Genomic DNA, 18,652 nt, shown 5'->3' with positions numbered 1-18,652 from the left:
TCTGTAAAGTTCTCATTCAATGTATTATTCACGATTCAAGATGATCCATAATCATGGTAGCATCCACATTAATGTAGAAGTGTATAGAAACATTCTATTCTTATTTACAGTAAAAGTGGCTCCATAATGACACATTATTTACCATGAATTTCTATTGGGCACAAACTAATCTGAAGAATCACAAACGTTATGTAATTGTTGCATCCTAGGAATATGGGACCAAATACTACACTTTTGACTACTGTAATACACATAAAAGTGAATTTATCCCAATATTTTTGGAGCTCATGGTATATACTGTAGCTATACCACTATACCATACTATGACTATACTTCTCTACAGTGTATCACTATACTATAACTGTCCCCAGTGCCAATACTAGCCTAGTTCATCACTACAAACCAGCTCCCACTGTCCTAGATTGGGCTGTATTTGTGTTGTGAAATTGTTTTCAGTCCTTTCATTTCCCACTTCACCATTTTATTTTGAGTCATGGCTGTCAGGTTTTACTGCCTTTTACCAACAGAACACATTCCCTGTGGAGCCAGGGTGTTAAATCTGTCTTTGTCTCCACAGCCCCGAGACACACACACACACACACATTCAGGAGAGATGGGATTTAAATACACAGAGGAAAATGGAGAGAAGATAGTGTTTTTACACATTTATTGCACTGCACTTAAATTCTAAAAGCATCCGTGAATAATGGCCGCCATGTTTCCTCTTGGTTATCAGGTCTGGAAAATGAGCTTTTAAAATGCAGTTTGAAATCCATTTGTGTGATTGATGTGTGACAGGGCAAATACATTTAGCCAGTTTCTGGGAGGCTTGGCCTCAGTCATTCTTTATGCCTGTCCTGAAGCCCCACTACGAGGGGAAAACGGGGAAGTGGAGAGCCAGTCGTCCTCACAGATCCCATTGAGATAAACTGGCTGTCACTGCCTTGCACTTTACAGTCTGTACAGTCTGTATTGATCAAATGTTCAGTATATAGTCTAATTATTGTATGCAAGTCATTACCCTCATATCATTTGGTAGTATTTGTCTGTTTCTGTAAGTCTGTTAGCCTAACATCAATCGAAGACTTTAGCTGGCAGACATTTACTAAATCTTTGTTTAGTATCAAACAGATTGTGTAACCCGCCTGGAGGACATCTGTGTCTGAAGCTGTTCTAGGGTCACATTATTTCCCTGCATGCATTTATCTGTCTCATGCATGAAATTAAGCTTTTTGTGCTCATATTGGATTCAGCAAAGCAGAGTAGACATATAGCTTTAGATGCTGGAGAATATGGAGAATATCATGTCCTATTAGATGGATTTGAGTGAATGTATGGACGAGAACATCACAGTTTTAACACCTCTCAGTATGCAAAATCTAGCTTTGTTTCCTTCTCTCTCACTCTGTTCCGAATATAGTCTTACAATACACTTACAATACCATCAGTACACTCCGAATACCATCAGTACACTCCAAAAACCATCAGTACACTCCAAATACCATCAGTACACTCCGAATACCATCTGTACACTCCAAATACCATCAGTACACTCCGAATACCATCTGTACACCCGAATACCATCAGTACACTCAGAATACTATCAAATTCAACACACTCAGAATACCATCAGTACACTCAGAATACAATCAGCACACTCCACATACAATTAGTGCACTCCGAATACCATCTGCACACTCCGAATTCCATCAGCACACTCCAAATACACTCCGAATACCATCAGTACACTCTGAATACCATCAGCACACTCCGAATACCATCAGCACACTCTGAATACCATCTGTACACTCCGAATACATTCAAAACAGTACACTCCGAATACCATCAGTACACTCCGAATACCATCAGTACAGTCAGAATACTATCATGGCATTCGGAGTAAACTCAGAATACCACCTGTACACTCCAAATACAACCTATACACTCCGAATGCCACCTGTGCACTCCAAATGCCACCAGCAAACTTTGAATACACTCCAAATACCATCCGTACACTCTGAATACCATTAGCACACTCCAAATACAATCTTTACACTCAGAATACCATCTGCACACTCCAAATATCATCAGTACACTCTGAATACCATCAAATTCAGTACACTCAGAATACCATCAGTACACTCAGAATACCATCCGTACACTCAGAATACCATCTGCACACTCCAAATATCATCAGTACACTCTGAATACCATCAAATTCAGTACACTCTGAATACCATCAAATTCAGTACACTCAGAATACCATCAGTGCACTCAGAATACCATCCGTACACTCAGAATACCATCTGTACACTCCGAATACCATCAACACACTCCAAATACCATCAGTACACTCCGAATGCCATCAAATTCAGTACACTCAGAATACCATCAGTACACTCAGAATACCACCTGTACACTCTGAATACCATCAGTACTCTCCGGATACCATCAGTACTCTCAGAATACCAAATGGAACTACTTTTGACCAGAGCCCTTAGGTGTGTAGTATTTTAGATGTGTGCGTGTGTGCGTGCGTGTGTGTGTGTGTGTGTGTGACTGAGAAGCCCCTTATGGGAGCCATTCCCAAATGGAGTTCCCTATGTAGTGCACTTCTTTAAACCAGGGCCCATAGTGCGCTATGTAGGGTATGTATAGGGAATAGGGTGCCATTCTATTTGGAAGACATCCCGGACCACCCTCACTGATCTGCCTGGCCCAGCCTCCTTCAGCACAGCAGCTTGGCACGACGGTCCAGAATCTGTCTGGTGCCAACCGCACGATTTAGAGTATCACTGGCCCCTCTCTCCTCCTCCCCTCTCCCTTTCTTCCTCGCCCTCTTTGCTTTCTGCTTCTCCTTCACTACTAAGCCACCTCCGAAGTGAAAGCATATGCTGTGGGATGAGGTTGGGGGGAGGGAATCATCATGTTTGCTTGGTTAATCAATTCATGTAATCTTGGGGTTGGTTTGTTTAACGTTTGATTCATATTAGCTAGATACAAATGAAAACATTTTGGCTTGTAGTTTAGGTTGCTGTACAACAATGATTATCCTTCTGCAAATCAAATCTCATGCATCATATGTGTTTAATGTGTTTAATACATTGCAGAGGAAATGTTCAAAGCAGCTCCTTCCTCGTCCACCACGGTAGGCAGACTATTTGTAGTGGGAATTAGGGGTTATAATCTGTAACGGTAATCTCTCGTCTGCCTACAGTGGATTTACATTTTTCCGGCTATGTAATCTATCGTTTACAATATCATTTACGTGGCTTTGTCCCTCCACCTACTGACATCTCTGTTCTTCAGCTCCAAGCCTGCTGGGAGACTGACAGACATGGGACAAGCTCTAGACGTGCAGATACTCTGCACACACACACACACACACACACAGTTGATTGATGTTTAACTGAGACTGAGGTCTCGTGGCTGTCAAAGGCCTGCTAAGTCTCCTGAGCCTTCAGCTTACTGACAGTTGTAGATATTACATTCATATTATATTCACAGAACGGTTTGGTGATGTGATCCCCTTGTAACACGTTAATCTGTTTAGGCTGACTCAATATTATGGCAGAGAAGAGAGAGATTGGGGGGTGTAGGGGAAGGTCTACAATGGAAGTCCTGGCTGCTAGCCAGACTCCCAAAGCTGGAGGTGGATTGGCAACTGGGAGGCTGTCTAGGTTGTTGTTGTTTGTGGTGGTAATACACACTGACTGGATTATTTACAAGGTGGAGGTGGAAGCATCATTTTAATAGGGTCGTATATTGGTAAAAGGTCAATAAAAGAGCCCTATACGAGCCCTGGCCAAAAGTAGTTCACTATACACTGAGTGTACAAAACATTAGGAATGTCTGCTCTTTCGATGATATAGACTGACCAGGCAAACCCAGGTGAAAGCTATGATCCCTTATTGATGTCACTTGTTAAATCCACTTCAGTCAGTGGATTGAAGGGGAGGAGACTGTAGAAGGGGAGGAGACAGGTTAAAGAAAGATGTTTAAACTATGAGACAATGGAGACATGGATTGTGTATGTGTGCCATTCAGAAGGTGAATGGGCAAGAAAAAAGATTTCATTGCCTTGAACGGGGTATGGTAGTAGGAGCGAGGAGCACTGATTTGAGTGTCAAGAAATGCAACGCTGCAGTGTTTTCACACTCAACAGTTTCCCCTGTATATCAAGAATGGTTCAGCAATGGACATCCAGCCAACTTGACACAACTGTGGGAAGCGTTGGAGTCAACATGGGCCAGAATCCCTGTGGAATGCTTTCGACACCTTTTAGGGTCCATGGACCAATGAATTGAGGTTGTTCTGAGGGCAAAGGGGGGGGGGGGGGGGTGCAACTCAATGTTAGGAGGAGCAGGAGGACTGTGTAGATCCTCACTCTGGTCTAGATGGAGAGGATGAAGATGAAGCACGTGGTCCATTGATGTGACTGAGGATCTTCTCAGACCAAACTGTCATCTGCTCCACTATCATTTGAATCATCACTCTCTCCCTCGCTCCATATTTCTCTCCACAGCTCCGTTTGGAGTACATAAAGGACTTGCAGTGTTTTTCTACTTTTAGTTCCCCTTGAAGGAAACACAAAGCCTTTGAAATGTGTCCAGCCAGGGCTGCACTTAGTAACCTGATGCTGGGCCAACTGCTTAATGGTTTGCATTAGTCAAGCAATAAAACTATCCTCCTTCCCAGGTCCTCCCTGCTAATGTTGGAATAGTCATTTACAAAGATGGTTACCACATGCTGGAGCTGTTCCCTTCTTTCTCTCCTGTTTATAAGGCTCTAATTCACTCTTATTATTAATAATGAATAAAAATGCAGTTTTCTTTTGGGTTGCCCCAGGGCTCTGAGAATCATTTCAATGAATATTTCAACACATTATTTTAATCATGGTTCCACATACCCAAACAGGGAGGGAAGGAGTGAGAGAGGGAAGGGGGCTGTTTTATAGTTCTCAGACCCTCCCCATCATTAAACCCCACGTTGCTGCCTCCATCCCTCCATGGCTCACTGCCTCCCTCCTCTCTCCCTGGCTGCCTTCCTCCCTCCTATCTCCCTGCCTCCCCTTCCCTTCTCCCTCCTATCTCCCTGCCTCCCCTTTCCTTCTCCCTCCCTCCCCACTCCCTGCCTCCCCATTCCCTCTCCCTCCCTCCCCACTCCCTGCCTCCCCATTCCTTCTCCCTCCCTCCTCACTCCCTGCCTCCCCTTTCCTTCTCTCTCTCTCTCCCTCTCTCTCTCTCTCTCTCTCTCTCTCTCTCTCTCTCTCTCTCTCTCATCGCTCCCTTACTCCCTCCATGCCTAGGTTGAGAGTCCTACCTATCTGATTTACAAGTCTTGTAAAAAAAACATAGTAAAGACGGAGGCAAGCTGGGCCATTTAGACTTGTAATTTGATGCTGTATCTGTTAATGGGAGTGTTAGTGATTTATAGTGTAGTGGCTTCTGCTGCTGCTGCTGTGGGGCTCCTGGTGTTGTGTTGCTGTGTGTGTACCCCCAGTGCGCGCGTGTATGTGTGTGTGTGTGTGTGTGTGTGTGTGTGTGTGTGTGTGTGTGTGTGTGTGTGTGTGTGTGTGTGTGTGTGTGTGTGTGTGTGTGTGTGTGTGTGTGTGTGTGTGTGTGTGTGTGTGTGTGTGTGTGTGTGTGTCATGTGTGTATATTCTAACCTGCTCTCTGTCTAATCTGTCTGTCTCTCAGTCTAACCTGTCTATCTCTGTCTCTCGGTCTAGCTTGTCTATCTCTGTCTGTCTCAGTCTAACCTGTCTATCTCTGTCTGTCTCTCAGTCTAACCTGTCTATCTCTGTCTGTCTCTCAGTCTAACCTGTCTATCTCTGTCTGTCTCTCAGTCTAACCTGTCCATCTCTGTCTGTCTCTCAGTCTAACCTGTCCATCTCTGTCTGTCTCTCAGTCTAACCTGTCTATCTCTGTCTGTCTCTCAGTCTAACCTGTCCATCTCTGTCTGTCTCTCAGTCTAACCTGTCCATCTCTGTCTGTCTCTCAGTCTAACCTGTCTATCTCTGTCTGTCTCTCAGTCTAACCTGTCCATCTCTGTCTGTCTCTCAGTCTAACCTGTCCATCTCTGTCTGTCTCTCAGTCTAACCTGTCCATCTCTGTCTGTCTCTCAGTCTAACCTGTCCATCTCTGTCTGTCTCTCAGTCTAACCTGTCCATCTCTGTCTGTCTCTCAGTCTAACCTGTCCATCTCTGTCTGTCTCTCAGTCTAACCTGTCCATCTCTGTCTGTCTCTCAGTCTAACCTGTCCATCTCTGTCTGTCTCTCAGTCTAACCTGTCCATCTATGTCTGTCTCTCAGTCTAACCTGTCTATCTCTGTCTGTCTCTCAGTCTAACCTGTCTGTCTCTGTCTAACCTGTCTGTCTCTCAGTCTAACCTGTCTATCTCTGTTTGTCTCTCAGTCTAACCTGTCTGTCTCTCAGTCGAACCTGTCTATCTCTGTCTCTCAATCTATTCCTGTCTATCTCAGTCTAACCTGTCTATCTCTGTCTGACTCAGTCTAACCTGTCTATCTCTGTCTGACTCAGTCTAACCTGTCTATCTCTGTCTGTCTCAGTCTAACCTGTCTATCTCTGTCTGTCTCTCAGTCTAACCTGTCTAACTTTCAGTCTAACCTGTCTGTCTTTCAGTCTAACCTGTCTGTCTCTGTCTGTCTCTGTCTAACCTGTCTGTCTCTGTCTAACCTGTCTGTCTCTGTCTAACCTGTCTGTCTCTCAGTCTAACCTGTCCGTCTCTGTCTGTGTCTGTCTAACCTGTCTATTTCTGTCTGTCTCTCAGTCTAACCTGTCTATCTCTGTCTGTCTCTCAGTCTAACCTGTCTATCTCTGTCTGTCTCTCAGTCTAACCTGTCTGTTTCTGTCTGCCTCTCAGTCTAACCTGTCTGTCTTTCAGTCTAACCTGTCTGTCTCCGTCTGTCTCTCAGTCAGCTGAATGACTTCTGGCGTCTGGACTACTGGGAGGACGATCTACGGAGGAGGCGGAGATTCGTACGGAACCCCTTTGGCTCCACCCACCTGGACATCCCCTGCAAGACGTTAGAAGACTATGGTTAGTCAGCATGTTCCTGGCTGATTTGATTTACAGTATGTGTGATTGGAAAGACAAAAAGAATACTGTAGACCCAGAGGATAACACAGGAGCGTTTTTGGCGACACCAACCCGCTATCGGGACACTGAAATAAGCAACCTTATTTCAACAGTTTTTCTTGTCAACTGTTTGGTTCTTATTTTTCAGAGTAAATAACTCACGGACACTATAGAAGCTTTAACCAAGTTTAATTCTTCCCCAAAGGTTCTGTACAGCTGAAAACAGACAGCTAAAGATTTCAGACTTCACAGTTTATATACATCCTACTTAAGACACTCCCCTTTCTCTCCAATCCTTACATTTTATGTCTCTACAGGAAGCTAATAAAGAGGGTAACAGGATTCCAAACATTTATTACTCTCTTAAGAGAATCTGTCCTCACCTCCTGACCTCAACCCCTCTTTCATCTAATAGTTATTCCGAAGCCTTCTTCTTTCTTCTGAGAACCATTTTAACTTCTAACATAACCCAGTCTCTTTCATTTCCTATCATTCATTTAATATCTCAATGTTCAAAGTTTAGCACATCCCAACACAACTATACTTGATATCTGCTTCTAATAATTTCCTCTATTCTACAAAGCCTGTAGAAGTAACTAGTCTCCTGATGGAATGGGACCATTTTTACTAAGTGTTTAGGGTTTGGTCAATACATGACAGGGTCAGGGGCATATATGACAGTAGCTGCTGTCTCTCTCCACACAGTACAATCCTGTCATTCATAATGTTGTATGATCCCAGACAACCACTGGGTTCTTCTCACTGTCAAGGCCAGCTTTTTAAAGTGTTGAGCTATAGAGGGCCTCAGTATCCTCAGGGTCCAGGGTTGAACCGTGCACTATGGGCAGAGCCTGTTGCTGAGCTGAGAGAAGTTTATTGTCATTTTTATAGGTAACATATTTACTGCCTCTGTTAATTGAACATGACACGTCCGTTCAATGAAACATGTTATTTTTTGTAGACTTTTCATTTTACTGTTGTGCTCTTAGTCACAAACTTTCCCTCATTGAGCTGACTAGGGCTGCGTCCCAAATGACATCCTGTTTCCTATATAGTCCACTACTTTTGACCAGAGCCCTGTGGACCCTGGTCAAGAGTGGTGCACTATACACTGCAGGGAATAGGGTGCCATTTTGGACACCGCCTAGCAGAGCAGATGGAGTAAAGGAACAAGGGGAACAAAATCTTGTGATTTAGAAACTACAAAATCTCTCACATCAAACAACACATGCAATAAAATAAAACGTCATTCATTTCTGTGATGCTATTGAATCCTATTGTTGCAAGTTGTCTGCACTTTTTGGGAGGTATGAACGGAGGTGAGCAGAGAGAGAGAGACTAGAAAATGTTTGAAAGCTGTCTGTAGACAGATAGTAACACACTAGTCATTGACAATCTCAGTACTTGTGTTCAGTAAATTATTTTTCCCCCTGTTTATTCTTTGGGAGCTTCTTGAATGTGTGGATTGAAATTTCTATGTGTGTGTACATCTATTAGCAACATTGACAGGGTGAAGATGACTAAGGAGTGTTAGCTTTGTGCCCTCTGTCTGTCTGTATGACTATACCTTCTCTGTTCTGTAGCAGCAGCTGCAGCAGAGGATATAGTTAGCTGATTGGAGCTGGAGACCCATGAAATGGAAGTCAGGTTCATATTGATCCAGTGTTTAACAGGCTGTTCTACCTCCAGGTGTCCTTGCTGCCCTGCTCAGGTGGACAGGCTGGTTGTGTCCCTAATGGCACCTCTTTCCCACTACTTTTGAACAGAGCCCTATAGGATCTGGTCAAAAGTAGTGCACTATATAAGCAGGGTGCAATTTGGGACACAACCAGGCTCTCTCTGACCCTTTGCTACTCACACACACTGATCTTTATAGCTCGTTACAGCAGAATTCACACACACATGCACACACCCATTCACACACACACATACACACACACACACACTCTACTGCACCCCGGGACGACATGTATAGCTTATTTCAGCAGTAGAACACACATCATCACTAGCTATCATTCTATAAATTATACTATAAGTATCCTCTCTAGTCTGCCGTTCCCTGGTTTATTATCATGACTAATGAAGATTCACTCTGAAGGAGATGAGAGCTGCATGTTGTCTGACTGACTTTCAATGAGCTCTCTGAGGTATAACACTGTGGAGCATGTCTGAAACCTCAATAATACTGTAACTAAAGGGATGAATAAAGGTATAGCTACAGAGCATCTAGCTACAGAGTATCTAGCTACAGAGCATCTGGCTACAGAGAATCTAGCTACAGAGCATCTAGCTACAGAGCATCTAGCTACAGGGCATCTAGCTACAGAGCATCAAGCTACAGGGCATCTAGCTACAGAGCATCTAGCTACAGAGCATCTAGCTACAGAGCATCTAGCTACAGGGCATCTAGCTACAGAGCATATAGCTACAGGGCATCTGGCTACAGAGCATCAAGCTACAGGGCATCTAGCTACAGAGCATCTAGCTACAGGGCATCTAGCTACAGAACATCTAGCTACAGAACATCTAGCTACAGGGCATCTAGATACAGGGAATCTAGATACAGAGCATCTAGCTACAGAGCATCTAGCTCCAGAGCATCTGGCTACAGAGCATCTAGCTACAGGGCATCTAGCTACAGAACATCTAGCTACAGAACATCTAGCTACAGAGCATCTAGCTACAGGGCATCTAGCTACAGAGCATCTGGCTACAGAGCATCTGGCTACAGAGCATCTAGCTACAGGGCATCTAGCTACAGAACATCTAGCTACAGAGCATATAGCTACAGGGCATCTAGCTACAGAGCATCTGACTACAGGGCATCTAGCTACAGAGTATCTAGCTACAGAGCATCTAGCTACAGGGCAGCTAGCTACAGAGCATCTAGCTACAGAGCATCTAGCTACAGGGCATCTGTCTACAGAGCATCTAGCTACAGGGCATCTAGCTACAGAACATCTAGCTACAGAACATCTAGCTACAGAGCATCTAGCTACAGGGCATCTAGCTACAGAGCATCTAGCTACAGAGCATCTAGCTCCAGAGCATCTGGCTACAGAGCATCTAGCTACAGGGCATCTAGCTACAGAGCATCTAGCTACAGAGCATCTGGCTCCAGAGCATCTGGCTCCAGAGCATCTAGCTACAGGGCATCTAGCTACAGAACATCTAGCTACAGACCATCTAGCTACAGAGCATCTGGCTACAGAGCATCTAGCTACAGAGCATCTGGCTACAGAGCATCTAGCTACAGGGCATCTAGCTACAGAACATCTAGCTACAGAGCATCTAGCTACAGGGCATCTAGCTACAGGGCATCTAGATACAGGGCACCTGGCTACAGAGCATCTGGATACAGAGCATCTGGCTACAGGGCATCTAGCTACAGCGCATCTAGCTACAGGGCATCTAGCTACAGGGCATCTAGCTACAGGGCATCTAGCTACAGAACATCTAGCTACAGAGCATCTAGCTACAGGGCATCTAGATACAGGGCACCTGGCTACAGAGCATCTGGCTACAGAGCATCTGGCTACAGGGCATCTAGCTACAGAGCATCTAGCTACAGGGCATCTAGCTACAGGGCATCTAGCTACAGAACATCTAGCTACAGAGCATCTAGCTTCAGGGCATCTAGCTACAGAGCATATAGCTACAGGGCATCTAGCTACAGGGCATCTAGCTACAGAACATCTAGCTACAGAGCATCTAGCTACAGAGCATCTAGCTACAGAGCATCTAGCTACAGGGCGAGATACAGGGCATCTAGCTACAGGGCAAGATACAGGGCATCTAGCTACAGGACATCTAGCTACAGGGCATCTAGCTACAGAGCATCTAGCTACAGGGCAAGCTACAGGGCATCTAGCTACAGAGAATCTAGCTACAGAGCATCTAGCTATAGAGCATCTAGCTACAGGGCATCTAGCTACAGAGCATCTAGCTATAGAGCCTCAACCTACAGGGCATCAAGCTACAGAGCATATAGCAACAGGGAATCTAGCTACAGAGCATATAGCTACAGAGAATCTAGCTACAGGGCAAGCTACAGGGCATCTAGTTAAAGGGCATTTAGTTTCAGATCATCTAGCTACAGGGCCTCTAGCTACAGGGCATCTAGCTACAGGGCATCTAGCTACAGGGCATCTAGCTACAGAGCATCTAGCTACAGGGCAAGCTACAGGGCATCTAGCTACAGAGAATCTAGCTACAGAGCATCTAGCTATAGATTATTTAGCTACAGGGCATCTAGCTACAGAGCATCTAGCTATAGAGCCTCTACCTACAGGGCATCTAGCTACAGAGCATATAGCAACAGGGCATCTAGCTAGCGGGCATCTAGCTACAGAGAATCTAGCTACAGGGCAAGCTACAGGGCATCTAGTTAAAGGGCATTTAGTTTCAGATCATCTAGCTACAGGGCCTGTAGCTACAGGGCCTCTAGCTACAGGGCATCTAGCTACAGGGCATCTAGCTACAGAACATCTAGCTACAGGGCATCTAGCTACAGAGCATCTAGCTACAGCGCATCTAGCAACACCATCTAGCTACAGAGCATCTAAGGCCAGGGCTGGTCCCCAGGTATGGGGGTGTAGTAATGAGATACTCCTGCCCTGTTAGTGTGTCTCTACTCTTTGTTTCTACTTTCAGTCTCTATTATTTGTCTCTACTCTGTTTCTACTCTCTGACTCTTCTCTCTGTCCTTATTTCCTCTCTACTCTGTTTCTACTCACTGTTTCTACTCTCTCTACTTGCTGTTTCTACTCTCGCTCTCTACTCTCTGACTCTTCTCTCTGTCCTTATTCCCTTGCTACTCTGTTTCTACTCTCTGTTTCTACTCTCTCTCTCTCTCTACTCGCTGTTTCTACTCTCTCTACTTGCTGTTTCTACTCTGTTTCTACTCTCGCTCTCTACTCTCTGATTTTACTCTCTGACTACTCTGTTTCCTCTCTCTCTACCCTCTTCCTTTCTCTCTTTCTCTAATCGGTGTATCTACTCTGTTTCTACTCTCTCTACTCTCTGTTTCTACTCTGTTTCTACTCTCTCTACCCTGTTTTTACTCTCTGACTCGATTCTGTTTCTACTCTCTCGCTACTCTCTCTCTACTCTCGTCTCTAATCTGTGTATCTACTCTGTTTCTACTCTCGGTTTCTACTCTCTTTCTACTCTCTCTACTCTCTTCCTTTATCTCTGTCTCTACTCTCTCTTTCTCTCTGTCTCTGCTCTGTTTCTATTCTCCTCTGTTTCTACTCTCTGTATCTCCTCTGTTTCTACTCTCCCTACTCTCTGTTTCTACTCTCTGTTACTACTCTCTGTATCTCCTCTGCTTATACTCTCTGTTACTACTCTCTGTTACTACTCTGTTTCTACTCTCTGCATCTACTCTGTTTCTCCTTTCTGTTTCTACTCTCTGTATATCTTCGGTTTCTACTCTCTCTCCTCTCTGTTTCTCCTCTCTGTTACTACTCTCTGTATATCCTCTGTTTCTACTCTCTCTCTCTACTCTCTGTTTCTACTCTGTCTTTATTATCTGTTTCTGCTCTCTCTGTGTCTCTACTCCCAGTCTCTACTCTCTGTCTCTACTCTCTGTTTCTACTCTCTCTACTCTGTGTCTACTCTCTCCCAGTATTCTCTGTTTCTAGTATCTGTTTCTACTCTTTCTACTCTGTCTCTATTCTCTACTCTGTCTCTACTCTCTGTTTCTACTCTCCTTCTCTATGCTCTTTCTGCTGTCTACGCTCTGTTTCTACTCTCTGTCTCTACACTCTCTTTACTCTTTGTTTCTACTCTATCTGTCTCTACTCTCTGTTTCTACTCTCTCTACGCTCTTTTTCTACTCTCTGTCTCTACTCTCTGTTTATACTCTGTCTCTACTCTGTTTCCACTGTCTCCTCTCTGTTTCTGCTCTGTCTTTCTACTCTATGTCTCTAGTCTGCATTTCTACTCTTTCTACTCTCTGTTCCACTTTGTCTCAGTACTCTCTGTCTCTTATATTTTCCTGTTTGCAACTGAGCAGCGTCTCCCAGCGTTCAGACTAGCCCAGGATTCAGTGATGCTGGACCGCTTGCATCTTGTGGAATGTGGGGTGTGGGGGGGAGATCTGGGACTGATGTAAGCTGGAAAGTGGAAGAGAAGAAGGGACTACAGTTAAGGAAACACTACTATATGATTAGGAAATGCTACTATATGAAACGCAGTTCATGAAGCAGTGCAAGGAGACAGAGTGGCATTCTGCCCTGTTATTACTCTGAAAGATCATCATGTCATAAAGCATAGAGACATTACAGAGACAGGTAGGCATGGGTTAAGGCTGGGTTTGTTAGGGGTAGAGGGACACCCTCATCTGGGAACAGAGTCCGGAGAGAGGGAAGAGGCAAGAGAGGAGGGAGAAAAAGCACATTCTGCATTGCCGTTACCGTCCAAAACAAACGCTAAAACTTTGCATCTGTCTCCGATTCAACTGTTCTGGGCGGGATCTGTGTTGGTAGCGCGGAGGCATAGGAGGAAAAGTTCTCTCCAAAATGGTTCTGGTCAGGTTGCTATTGTGCCAGACAAACACACAACATAAAGCTTTTTTAATAGAATTCCAAAACATCAATGACAGATTTTCAGACTTTTTCTTTTGCAGTAAACATACATATCCTGCATAGCAGTGTTGCCCACTTCGTTTGATCCAGTTTGTGTAATTTACGTAGAATATGTGTTCTTCCAAAACAACTCCATTGTAATTCTAAGAAGGTTTCATATTTTATTTATGGTTGTATATATTGAATTATTCCAAAGTATATTTGCCATCAGCCTTATTCCTCTGTTGGGAAATGTACTGTAGCAGAGTAGGCTGTTAAGTGAAACATCATGTGATAGAGTTTCTCCTTAAGGAGTGAGAGGTTGGGGCGTAGGAGACCAAGAAAAACACATGCTCCCTGAGTCTGACTGAGGCTATAAAAATGAAAGGTTCATGCCACAGAATACTCCAGAGTTCTCCCAATATATAAAACATGGACTGTTATATCACAGTTTGATTCAGCAGCCTGTGCTTCTTTTTAAAAGCATTTCAACTATTATCAATTCCACATTGAACAGTAAAACTACTGAACACTAAAATAGTTCCCTTCTCTGAGATGGTTAACTTTATTTGAACAAAGCTGAAATCCCATATCTACTTTCCATCGTCACCCCCGGATTGGGAGGGAAATGTTGAAAATGTGTCATTCTGTCCTGTTGGTATGGCGATAAGGAATGAGTGACAGGTGACATTAGCTCTGCTCTCTCTTCCTCCTCTCTTTCTCTCGATCCCTTCTGTCTCCTCTCTCCCTCCCGATCCCTTCTGTCTCCTCTCTCCCTCCCGATCCCTTCTGTCTCCTCTCTCCTCCCCTCCCTTCTCTCTCTCTCTCTCTCTCTCTATCTCCTCCCTCTTTTTCTCTCTATCTCCCCCTCCCTTCCTCTCTCACCCTCCCTCTCTTTTCTCTTTCTCACTACTCTCTTTCTCCCTCTCTTTCTCCCTCTCTCTCTCGCTCTATATATATATCTCTTTCTCTCCATATTATGGTAGGCCTAAACCTTACTCTATGGTAGGCCTAAACCCTACTCTATGGTAGGCCTTTTCTTGATGGTTCTGAATCATAAACCTGTTCATGAATTGGGTATGGTGGATATTTTATGTGTCATTGGCATTCTTCCTATATAAAACACAATCAATGATAAATGGTTGAATCTACTTATCCTGGGTTGACTTTAAAACACTGTTGCATCCCAAATGATTTGCCATAATTTCCACCATGTGATTATGTGGGTCTTCCAAGGTCACTATATTAGTAGTGGAAGTGGGGCAGAAGGCCTTGGGTGATTGGAGTGTAGAAGGACAACTACTATATTGGTTAACCCTGATGCAGTAGAGTTTGTGATAGTGCTGATATTCGTGCTTCAGGGTTAGGGTCTGTGGGATGAGGTCCTGTTAAGGTCACAGACTAAAGAAATAAATGATGGTGTAAACAAAGTGGCCCAATCTCTTTTCTCCTCCTCCGTGTGTTGTGAGGGGAAAGGTGGAGGATGTAAAATATTTCTAATGAGGCAGCCTTGACACCTCAGCGCTGCCAAATTTCAGTGTTGACAAACGGCCGTCTATCTCACTGCCCACTTTGATTTGAGAACATCTCCGAGGGTCGTGGCTATCACTCATGACAAGATGGACATTCATGTCATCTCATTTTCTCTATCCCTGTCCTGCTTCTTTCTTTCGGATTATTTTAAACTCTATATTCTACCCCTTGATAACTGAATTGTGTTGTGGACAAAGCAGTTTGCTCGGTCCCCTCCTCTCACTCCTTTTTCTTTCGCTCTCCCTTTCTCTCTCTCTGTTTCACTTTCTCTGTCTCTCTCTTTCTCTGTCTCTGTCTCTCTCTCTGTCTCTGTCGCTCTCTTTCTCTGTCTCTGTCTCTCTCTCTGTCTCTGTCTCTCTCAATTAAATTTCAATTTAAGGGGCTTTATTGCCATGGGAAACATATGTTAACATTGCCAAAGCAAGTGAAATAGATCATAAACAAAGTGAAATAAGCAATAAAAAATGTACAGTTAAACATTACACTTACAAAAGAATAAAGACATTTCAAATGTTATGTCTATATGCAGTGTTGTAATGATGCGCAAATAGTTAAGGTACAAAAGGGAAAATAAATATAGGTTGTATTTACAATGGTGTTTGTTCTTCACTGGTTGCTCTTTTCTTGTGGCAACTGGTCACAAATCTTGCCGCTGTGATATTTTACCCAATAGATATGGGAGTTTATCAAATTGGATTAGTTTTCGAATTCTTTGTGGGTCTGTGTAATCCTGAGGGAAATATGTGTTTCTAATATAGTCATACATTTGGCAGGAGGTTAGGAAGTGCAGCTCAGTTTCCGCCTCATTATGTGGGCAGTGTACATAGCATGTCTTCTCTTGAGAGCCAGGTCTACCTTCAGCGGCCTTTCTCAATAGCAAGGCTATGCTCACTGAGTCTGTACATAGTCAACCATTTCCTTAATTTTGGGTTAGTCACAGTGGTCAGGTATTCTTCCACTGTGCACTCTCTGTTTAGGGCCACATAGCATTCTAGTTTACTCTGTTTTTTTGTAAATTCTTTCCAATGTGTCAAGTAATTATCTTTTTGTTTTCTCATGATTTGGTTGAGTCTAATTGTGTTGCTATCCTGGGGGTCTGTTTGTTTGTGAACAGAGCCCCGGGACCAGTTTGCGTAGGAGGCTCTTCAACAGGTTTATTTTTCTGTAGGTGATGGCTTTGTTATGGATTGCTTCCTTTTAGGTGGTTTATAATTTAACAGCTCTTTTCTGGATTTTGATCATTAGTGGGTATCGACCTAATTCTGCTCTGCATTCATTATTTGGTGTCTTACATTGTACACAGAGGATTTTTTTGCAGAATTCTGCATGCAACATTTTTGTTGGTGAACGGACCCCAGACCTCACAACCATAAAGGGCAATGGGTTCTATGACTCGAATTTTCACATTTTTAAAAATGTTATGTTCCTTTTGATGGCATAGAATGCCCTTCTTACCTTGTCTCTCAGATCGTTCACAGTTTTGTGTAAGTTACCTGTTTCGCTGATGTTTAGGTATGTATAGTTTTTTGTGTGCTCTATGGCAATGGTGTCTCGATGGTATTCGTGGTCCTGGGAACTGGACCTTTTTTGGAACACCATTATTTTTATCTTACTGAGATTTACTGTCAGGGCCCAGGTCTGACAGAATCTGTGCAGAAGATCTAGGTGCTGCTCCAGATATAACAAACTGACCCTAGCCCCCCGACACATAAACTACTGCAGCATAAGTACTGGAAGCTGAGACAGGAGGGGTCAGGAGACACTGTGGCCCCATCCGAGGACACCCCCGGACAGGGCCATACAGGAAGGATATTGTTAACAAACTATAGTTTTGGCAAGTCGGTTAGGACATCTAATTTGTGTATGACGTAAGTAATTTTTCCAACAATTGTTTACAGACAGATTATTTCACTTATAACTCACTATATCATAATTCCAGTAGGTCAGAAGTTTACATACACTAAGTTGACTGTGCCTTTAAACAGTTTGGAAAATTCCAGAAAATTATGTCATGTCTTTAGAAGATTCTGATAGGCTAATTGACATCATTTGAGTCAATTGGAGGTGTACCTGTGGATGAATTTCAAGGCCTAACTTCAAACTCAATGCCTCTTTGCTTGACATCGTGGGAAAAGCAAGACCTCAGAAAAAAATGTTAGACATCCACAAGTCTGGTTCATCCTTGGGAGCAATTTCCAAACACCTGAAGTTACCACATTCATCTGTACAAACAATAGTGCACAAGTATAAACACCATGGGACCACACAGCTTTCATACCGCTCAGGAAAGAGATGTGTTCTGTCTCCTAGAGATGAACGTACTTTGCCCTCTTCACAACCGTCTTGGTGTGTTTGAACCATTCTAGATTGTTGGTGATTTGGACACCAAGAAGCTCTCCACCTGCTCCACTACAGCCCCATTGATAAGAATGGGGGCGTACTCGGTCCTCCTTTTCCTGTAGTCCACAATCATCTCCTTAATCTTGGTTACGTTGAGGGATAGGTTGTTATTCTGGCACCACCCGGCCAGGTCTCTGACCTCCTCCCTATAGACTGTATCAGGCCTAGCACTGTTGTGTCATCTGCAAACTGAATGATGATGTTGGAGTCGTGCCTGGCCATGCAGTCTTGGGTGAACAGGGAGTACAGGAGGGGACTGAGCACACACCCCTGGGGGGCTCTAGTGTTGAGGATCCGCGTGGCAGATGTAATTGGAGAATCCAGTGGGTTCTGGTAGTCTTTAATAGTTGACTCTAAGATTTGTATTTGATCATGTAGATGTTTTTGCTGTTTGTTCTTTGTTATTGAGCCAAAATTACTGGAGAAGCGGTTTATCCATACATCTCCGTTTTGGATAGATATCTCTTTGTGTTGTTGTTTATTTAAGATGTTCCAATTTTCCCAGAAGTGTTTAGATTCTATGGATTCTTCAATTACATTCAGCTGATTTCTGACGTGCTGTTCCTTCTTTTTCCATAGTGTATTGTTGTATTGTTTTAGTAATTCACTATAGGGAAGGCGTAGGCTCAGGTTTTCTGGGTCTCTATGTTTTTGGTTGGATAGATTTCTCAATTCTTTCTTAGGTTTTTGTATTCTTCATCAAACCATTTGTTATTGTTGTTCATTTTCTTAGGTTGTCTGCTTGAATTCTTTTAGATTTGATAGGGAAGCTTAGAGGTCAAATATACTGTTTAGGTTTTCTACTGCTAAGTTTACACCTTCACTATTGCAGTGAAGCATTTTGTCCAGGAAATTGTCTAGAATGGATTGAATTTGTTGTTGCCTAATAGTTTTTTTGCTAGATTTCCTCACTACTTTCCTTCCAACTATAGAGTGTCTTAATATTATTCCGTTCCTTTGGCTTTGATGCCTCATGATTGAGGAAAGCTCTGTTCATGTAGAGTGTGATTTTGCTTTGATCTGATAGGGGTGTCAGTGGGCTGACTGAAC

General features: G+C 43.5%; 1 protein-coding gene across 5 annotated transcripts in view; it reads left to right on the top strand.

Moving 5' to 3' along the window:
• The window catches only part of LOC135546348 (neurobeachin-like), a 334,302-nt gene that overhangs the window by 177,303 nt on the left and 138,347 nt on the right, over positions 1-18,652 (top strand). For all 5 annotated transcript variants that reach the window (XM_064974700.1, XM_064974698.1, XM_064974697.1 and 2 more), the window contains exon 41: positions 6,937-7,061. In XM_064974700.1, coding sequence (XP_064830772.1) covers positions 6,937-7,061 — 125 coding nt within the window. The remainder of the gene's footprint in view (positions 1-6,936; positions 7,062-18,652) is intronic.

This window comes from Oncorhynchus masou, chromosome 9 (genome assembly GCF_036934945.1).
Source record: "Oncorhynchus masou masou isolate Uvic2021 chromosome 9, UVic_Omas_1.1, whole genome shotgun sequence".
NCBI classification, from domain to species: Eukaryota; Metazoa; Chordata; class Actinopteri; order Salmoniformes; family Salmonidae; genus Oncorhynchus; species Oncorhynchus masou.
Note: the sequence above shows the minus strand (reverse complement) of the source record. Positions and strands in the feature narration are given on the sequence as shown.